This window comes from Pteropus alecto, unplaced genomic scaffold (assembly GCF_000325575.1).
Source record: "Pteropus alecto unplaced genomic scaffold, ASM32557v1 scaffold53, whole genome shotgun sequence".
In the NCBI taxonomy this organism is placed as follows: domain Eukaryota; kingdom Metazoa; phylum Chordata; class Mammalia; order Chiroptera; family Pteropodidae; genus Pteropus; species Pteropus alecto.
In genome coordinates, this window is record NW_006434366.1 from 903491 (window position 1) to 911261 (window position 7771).

Consider the following 7771-nt stretch of genomic DNA (forward strand, 5'->3'; position numbering starts at 1 on the left):
AACTAGTCCGACGTGGTTGATGCGGGCAGGGAAGCTGTTGGCCAGGCAGGTGGGATCTTGGTCAAAGGCAAGGCAGGGTGCAAGGATCCAGGGCCCTTAGGTGCGGAAGACCAGCCAGGCTCAGAGTACGTGGAGAAGGGGGCAGACATCCTTGCTGACCTGACTGCTGCCAAGCCTCTCCTGTCATCCTTTGCCATCATAGCCCACTCAGTCCTGTGCCACTGTACTGAGGGACCCTGCCTGCCCAAGTTCTTCTTTCCACGGGAGGCTCTCTGGTTCTGGGCGCAGTCCAGACCCCACCAGGGCCAGGCCCACTGCACCCAAGAGCTTGAGTTGAGGACTGGGGAGGCAGGCAGAGACTCACCAGCTCACGATGCCACTAACCGCGGCGGGTGAGGGTTGCAGGGACAGATAGCCCTTGGAGTTGGCCTGGTGGCCGATAACCCTAGGCGATACCCTGAGAGCTCAGCACCCGCCCTTCTTTGTTCTGCACCCTAGGGGGTTATCTCAGGGCTCCGTGTGCTCACTGGGTGCAGATCTCGGTCCTTCTCTCCGTCTGCCTGCGAGTCCCACCCAGGCCAGGGCCTGGCACCGTCTGGTGAATGTTTGCCTCGTAGACTCAGGAGGGACCTGACAGTCTGCCCCAGAGTGGCCGGGGGAGGAGGGGAGGAGTCGGGGGGGGGTCCCTGCTGGGAGGGATCTTTAGGCCCCGCCCCTCACCGAGCTGTTGGGTCAACCAGACCCCTCCCTGGCTCAGCCCCGCCCCGGCTCTCATCGTCAAAGATTCGTTGGTCTGAGTCCGGCTGCTTAGGGCCTGGCCCACCCCGTCCCGTCTAGCTTCTTTCGCTTCGTAGTCTGATCACGACTCAGGCTTCACCCGCTTCTATCGTTCTTCACTGATCTCGTCTCTCCCCGAAGATCCACTCCTATATTCCGTTTCCACGGTGTCGCCCCCTCTCCTCGGAGGTCCCATTCCCTCCTCTCCAGTAAAAAGGCCTGGAGCTTGGCCCCTGACTCCGCCTCTCAGCAGCCTCGTGCGCCCTAAAAGGCCTGCTCCGGTCCTCGAGGTCCCTGCCCCTCCCCTCCAGGGCGCCCGCGGGGTCGAAGGTCACGCCCTTCCGCTAACGGTCCCTGCCCATTCATCAGAAGTCCTGCCCCTCCCACCGCGCGGCTCGGTGGAGCAGAGACCCGGGAGCCGCTCCGGGCTCCGCCCCCGAAGCCTCACTTCCGGGAGCCAGCGCGCCGCGCCTCGCCCCGGCCACCGACCGTGACCATGGAGCGGCAGGTGAGGGCTCGGCCCGCGGTTCCCGTGGTCCTTGCAGCCCGGGCCGGGCCTGACACTAGTGTGTCCCCTGCGCAGGTGCTGCTGAGCGAGCCCGAGGAGGCGGCGGCGCTGTACCGGGGCCTTAGCCGCCAGCCCGCGCTGAGCGCCGCCTGCCTGGGCCCGGAGGTCACCACGCAGTACGGGGGGCGCTACCGGACTGTGCACACTGGTGTGTGTATGGAGGGGAATCCGGTGGCGGGCCCACTCGGGTGGAGAGGAGGGGGGTGTGCGGGGCCTGATGCTTGCCAGTGCACACAGGTGTGTGGAGGAAGACGGGTCTTGGAGAGAATGAGGGTGGAAGGGTGCACCCCCCCAGAGGTTCGTGCACACAGGTGTGTGGGGGTTGGGCTGTTCACGGTGTTCAGGTTGTCATGGGACGGTTCCCATGAGTGCATGAGTTGAGAGGGTGGGAGTAGAATTTAGACCTGGGTGCTGGTTGTGGGACCTGTGGGGCTCATCCCTGTCACCCTATCTCAGATCCGCCAGGATGCCCCTAAGGTTCCGGGGTGGGTGCTGGGAACAGTAGTGGTTTCTCTCCAAGGGGCCATCACCTCAGACTCTGGAGGCCTAGGCTTGAGTTGTGACCAAGTGTTGTCTATTCTGCACCCAGAATATCTGGAGACAGATTGAGGGAGGTGGGCTGGGCCTTCCTTGGGGTGGGTGGGGGGAGCCTGTGCCGGGATGGGTTAGGCTGAGCAGTCTCATGCCTTTCCTCACAGAGTGGACTCAGAGGGACCTGGACCGTATGGAGAACATTCGATTCTGCCGCCAGTATCTGGTGTTCCATGATGGGGACTCAGTGGTGTTTGCAGGGCCTGCAGGCAACAGTGTGGAAACCCGGGGCGAGTAAGTTTGAGGGAGGAAGATTGTGAGCAAGGCCACAGCCATCTTCAAGGCTTTTAGGAATGCCCACCATGTGCCTGTGTGCAGAAATGAGTCCAGGAGCCAGCTTCCTGCCCCTTGGGAGCTCATGCAATCTCTAGTGACATGGCCTGATAAACACTGGAGGTTTGCTTCCGACTCGGGCCTGAGGTAGAGCTCATGGAAGCTCAGGGAGGCTGAGGAGAGTAGAGCCCAAGCCCCAGGGAAGAGAGGCAAGGCCAGTTCCCATGGTGGGACTAGAAGGGCTGTAGGAATGGATGTGGGTCCCAAGCCTCAAGAATCTTGCCTAAGAGGTTGTGGCCAGTAAGGGGGCAGGATGGGGCTATTTTTGGGTGGGAGATGATCCTGACCTGCCACCCCATGTCTTCCTCAGGCTACTGAGTAGAGAGTCTCCTTCAGGCGCCATGAAGGCCGTGCTGCGCAAGGCTGGAGGCTCGGGCCCTGGGGAGGAGAAGCAGTTCCTGGAGGTGTGTCTGCATGAGACCAGGTGGTGGGCAACTGGGGCCTCAGCCTACACATAAGGCTCTGTTGGGGGAGGCGGGGGCAGGAAGCCTGATGCCTGGATGTCCTCAGGTCTGGGAGAAGAACCGGAAGCTCAAGAGCATCAGCCTGTCAGCGCTGGAGAAACATGGGCCCGTGTATGAGGACGGTGAGGCAGCTGGCTGGTGAGCAGGCAGGGCGGAGAGGAGGGGCAGCCTCAGCCCAGGGCTCCCCCTGATTGGCACTTCCTCACCCAGACTGCTTTGGCTGCCTGTCCTGGTCACACTCGGAGACACACTTGTTGTATGTGGCAGAGAAGAAGCGCCCCAAGGCTGAGTCCTTCTTTCAGACCAAAGCTTTGGACATCAGTGGCAGTGATGACGAGATGGCTAGGCCGAAGAAGTCAGACGAGGCCATCAAGGTGCTCAGGGTCATGGCCAGTTCCCGAAGGCCCTGCAGGGCAACCCTGGGGCTCAGTGCGCTCCTTGCCCACACTGTGCCTGTCAGAACCGGGGAGGCACTGGCTTCCAGGGGACAAGGCAGGCTCTAGCAAGACCAGGTATTGAGTATCTTGTGTTCTCAGGGGGATCAGTTTGTGTTTTATGAAGATTGGGGAGAAAACATGGTTTCCAAAAGCACTCCGGTGCTCTGCGTGCTGGATGTCGAGAGCGGCAACGTCTCTGTGCTTGAGGGAGTCCCTGAGAGTGTATCCCCTGGACAGGTTAGCGCTGGCTCCACCTACATAACTCCTCGAGGCTGGGCGCCCTGCCTGAGCCATTGCCCCTTGTTCATACCTGCCCTGTGGTCTTGTTCACAGGCCTTCTGGGCCCCTGGAGACACAGGTGTGGTGTTCGTGGGCTGGCAGCACGAGCCCTTCCGGCTAGGGGTCCGCTTTTGCACCAATCGCAGGTGAGAAAGTGGGGCAAGGCGGGGCGCCCTACAGCTCATGCTGGCCTTGAAGTTAAGTGTCTCTCTGGTGGTTCCAGGTCAGCCCTGTACTATGTGGATCTCATTGAGGGAAAGTGTGGTAAGTGCTGACGCCCACCTGTGCTTTGCTGACACTGGCCCTGTCAGCCTGCACGACGCTTACATTTCCGTCCGATCCAGAGCTCCTCTCGGATGACTCTCTGGCTGTCTCTTCTCCCCGGCTGAGTCCAGACCAGTGTCGCATCGTCTACCTGCAATACCCATCTCTGATCCCCCATCATCAGTGTAGTCAACTGTGCCTGGTGAGCTAGAGGCGGGCGGTGGCGCGGGGAGTAAGAGGAGAGGATGGCGGATGGGAGCTGAAGGTCAGCCTCGTCTCCCCAGGGGCCCCTCAGTGGACTTCCTGTCCTGGATGCAGGGATGGCGTGAGTCTTTCCTGTCCTCTCAAGGCAGAGCCTGGAGGCTGAGTGCTGGTACGGAGGACTTTGCTTTGTCAAGACTCACTGCCTTGAGAGCATTTTTTGTCTAAAAGAATGCTCCTCCCTTCGCTTCTCCGCTGCACATGGCAGGCTCTGCAAGGGGCTGGGATGTGGTAGGCAGTTACAGTCTTAGTCCTTGCCCGAGAAGAGCTCTGGGCCCCTACTGAAAGTCAGAGGCCCTTCCAGACATCTGGTCCAGATCACCAGAAGGCAGATAGATCAGGCACTGCCAGTCCTCTGGTGGGCCTGACCATTGCGTTCTCTTGCAGTATGACTGGTATACCAGGGTCACCTCGGTGGTGGTAGACGTAGTGCCTCGGCAGCTGGGAGGTAAGGGGCGTGTCGTCTGGTGGGTGCAGCGGAGCCTGAAGCTGTTTTCCTGCCATCTGTCATCCAGGGGCAGGGCCAGCCGCCTCAGCTCTTCCTTCCTGGGTTCCTTCTGAAGTCTCCCCCCTGCTGGGCCAGCCCCATGTCCAGCCTCCAGAGGCAGCAGGGCCATCACCATAGGGAAGGGTTCTGACAGAGGGAGCCAGCTGGCCCAAAGCTGAGACCAGAGCAGCCCAAGCTGGCTGAGGATTCAGATCATTTCACTCTCATGCTATAGCTCAGACTCAGCTTTCTCTGCTTTCTCCGGTGGCTGCCTAAAGCCGCTGCTCCTTCAGGGGTCTCAGAACCTGCACTAGTTGGAACGTCCTGTTACAGAGGCTCCGAGCCCAAGGGGGCTGCTTTATCCCGCTCCACACCCCCCACCCAGCACTGGTCCAGTCCAAGCCATTGAGGCAGCAGGTCTCTGGGAGGGTGGCCCTGGGCCAAGAGGCTCTGGTCACAGTCTCAGGTGCTCCCAGCTCTGCTGATCCTGGATGTCAGGGGAGAGAATCTCTTTTCTCAGGCTGCCCGGTCAGTCTCCAGAGTCCAGTGGACAAGGGATGGCCTCCTCCTCTTTGGGCTGCAGGGATGCAGCAGTAGAGACCTGGCCTGAACCACAGCTCTGCCCCATTATTAGCTGTGTGTCCTTGGACAATGTCCTGGCCTCCCTGAGCTGCCATTTCTCCATCTGTGGAGTGGGTGGTTGTCCGTGCCTTTACAGGACTGTAGTGCCGGTTAAATGAGTGATGATAGCAAAGGGTAGAGTTTATTCAGCGCTCTGTGCCAGGCGCTGCGCTGAGCACTATAATGGACAGGCAGCACCTGGTACCTACCAGGGGCCCAGTAAGAACAGCTCACGGGAAGGCGAGGGCATGTCCCCTGAGCCCCTGCGGTTCCTCTCGGAAGCCCCCGAGCTCTTCCTCCCCGGGACCTCCAGAGGCCTCCGCCCCTCAGCCCCCTCTCCGGGCAGGTCCTCATCACCTAGGGTGCCCCCATGTGTGGGACTGCCATCCTGTCACAGGTGCAGGGGCCCCAGATGAATTCCCTAGCAGGCCTGCCTGCTTCAGTCTCGACCCCCTGCGCCTCCTGTCCTGGACGTGGCCCCCAGGACAGAGAAGTTCTCTGTCCTACCTTCGTAGAGTACTTCTCTGGGATCTACTGCAGCCTTCTGCCTCTGGGATGCTGGTCAGCTGACAGCCAGAGAGTGGTTTTCGACTCGGCTCAGCGCAGCCGGCAGGTAAGGGGTCCTGACTGTGTTGAGAGGCAGCCCCTATGACTAACCCCCACGGCCCCTGGGCCCAGGGTATATGTGGCATATGCTCGCCAGTGGGTGGAACGCCAAGCCGCAAGGTCTCCCAGGCCCTTAAGGCCCTGCCTGGCTCTTTCCCAGATTCACTTTTCCTTGAGATGTTGGCTGCCTTGGTGGCCTCAGATGCCATCCTTAATCCTGGCATCCTGTAGTAACTACAACAGAGCCCTTGGCCTTTTTTTTTGTGAAGCATAGATACAGTCCCCTTCTACTAGTCCTTTCGGCTCAGGGACAAGGCAGCTGCCACTAGGGTGGGCCCCTGAATAAACAGTACATGGGGAGCTGATAGAGATGGGACAGAGGCCTTCTCCCAGGAACTGGGTGGGGACACTCACAGTGTGCCAGGCTTCTTTTAGATGTGATATCATGTGGTCCTTATTCTGGCTTAAAGGGGCTCAGAGGCATTCCTTACCTTGCCCAGGGTCACTCAGCACATTGCGACAGGGCTGGGGTTTGAATCCAGGCCCTTAGGCCACTCCCTACTGTACTGAGTAGGCATCACTACTGTTGATCACAGCCCTGGCCTGGCGCAGGGGTCCCTGAGAGTAGAGAGGAAATGGGGGCAGGACCTATGGGGTTCTTGGCTGTGGTGCCACATGTGGCCTCCTTTCTGCTCTAGGACCTGTTTGCTGTGGACACCCAGCTGGGCACTGTGACTTCCCTGACGGCTGGTGAGTGGGCCAGCCAGGCCAGGGATGGACTAGGGCTCAAGCATGTGGTGGAGTAGTGGCACTCTTGGCCACTCTGCACCAGTGACCTGTAGCCTTTACTGATAGTCTCATGATGACCTTGCCCATGCCGCACCCTTACCTAACCAAGAGTCTGCCTCCCTTGCCGCTCTCCGCTTCATATATCCTGGCCCTGCCTCCACACGGCCCCCACCCGTACTCCGTAAATGCACAGAACTCCCTCTTGCCAAGGTCTGCCCGTCCTTCCCCCTCTCCATACCTTTGGCAGAGGCAACTCTGCTACTCACGGCCCGGGAGAAGCCCTGTGTTGGTTCCCTCATCTTACCCAGGCCTGGTGATCCTGCCCCTGTTGAGTCCTCCACCTGCCCTGACTGTGCTCACCTCTCACAAAGCTAGCAAAGTACCGTTCCCAAAGTGCATCTCGTCATACAGGCCCTGCTTCAGAATCTCCTTGGATCGCACTGCCCAGAATCAGCACTTCTCCAACCCCCTGGGTCTAGCTGCCACCCCTGCAGGCTGTAGTCATCAAGGGGTGGATGGGATGTGCCATAGTGGTCTGGGGTGTCCCCAGATCTAGCAGTCCCTGGATATAGCCAGTGTCAGCTGGATTCGCAGTAGACTGAGCAGGAGGCTCACCAGGGACCGTGGGTGTTTGTGATAGTCCCTTTGTGGGCATCCCATTGCTTCTCGGGGTAGAAGGGGCGCCCTGCTGTAGAGCCTCCAGGGAGTCTGGCTCTGCAGAGAGTTGGGTGGGAAAGGTGGTGGCCCCTGCCAGGTGCTTAGTGGCATCTGCCTTCTCCAGGGGGGCCAGGTGGAAGCTGGAAGCTGCTCACAATTGACGAGGATCTCATGGTAGTGCAGTTCTCCACGCCCAGCCTACCCCCAAGCCTGGTGAGTGTTAGTGGTCCCCAGGCCAGGGGCAGGGGGATCTGTGCAGGCCAAGTTCCCCAGGTCAGAGAACTGGCCCCTGAGTCTGACTGTGGCCAGTCAGCATGTGAGAGGCCAAGACGTGGGTCCAGTCCAGCCTGGTCCACAAGGGTCTGGCACCACGGAAGCACCACTGGGCTAAGGTCTGCTTGTATAGAATAGGGTGTCTGGAAAGTGCCCAGTCCTTAGGCGGAATGGCACAGGGAGACAGCAGAGCCTAGACTCTGAGGAGGGAGGGGTGTGCGCAGGTACCTTTGTGTATACCAGCCCACAACAGGAATCCATGCTGTGCCCTTTGGAAAGATGAAGGTCCAGCATTGTGAAAGCTGCCCACCTCCCACTCTGGGCAGAGGCAGAGGGGCAGGGAGGCAGCCAGGCCCCCCGTGAC

General features: G+C 60.0%; 1 protein-coding gene across 1 annotated transcript in view; it reads left to right on the plus strand.

Moving 5' to 3' along the window:
- The first annotated feature begins 1132 nt into the window (after positions 1-1132).
- APEH (acylaminoacyl-peptide hydrolase) overlaps positions 1133-7771 on the plus strand; it is a 9075-nt gene continuing 2436 nt past the window's right edge. Inside the window, exons 1-14 of the mRNA XM_006909099.3 lie at positions 1133-1285; positions 1361-1493; positions 2044-2170; positions 2580-2673; positions 2780-2855; positions 2944-3107; positions 3270-3407; positions 3504-3595; positions 3673-3713; positions 3794-3915; positions 4362-4422; positions 5598-5695; positions 6387-6438; positions 7259-7347. Of these exons, the coding sequence (XP_006909161.1) occupies positions 1274-1285; positions 1361-1493; positions 2044-2170; positions 2580-2673; positions 2780-2855; positions 2944-3107; positions 3270-3407; positions 3504-3595; positions 3673-3713; positions 3794-3915; positions 4362-4422; positions 5598-5695; positions 6387-6438; positions 7259-7347 (1299 nt within the window). The 5' untranslated portion in view covers positions 1133-1273. The remainder of the gene's footprint in view (positions 1286-1360; positions 1494-2043; positions 2171-2579; positions 2674-2779; positions 2856-2943; positions 3108-3269; positions 3408-3503; positions 3596-3672; positions 3714-3793; positions 3916-4361; positions 4423-5597; positions 5696-6386; positions 6439-7258; positions 7348-7771) is intronic.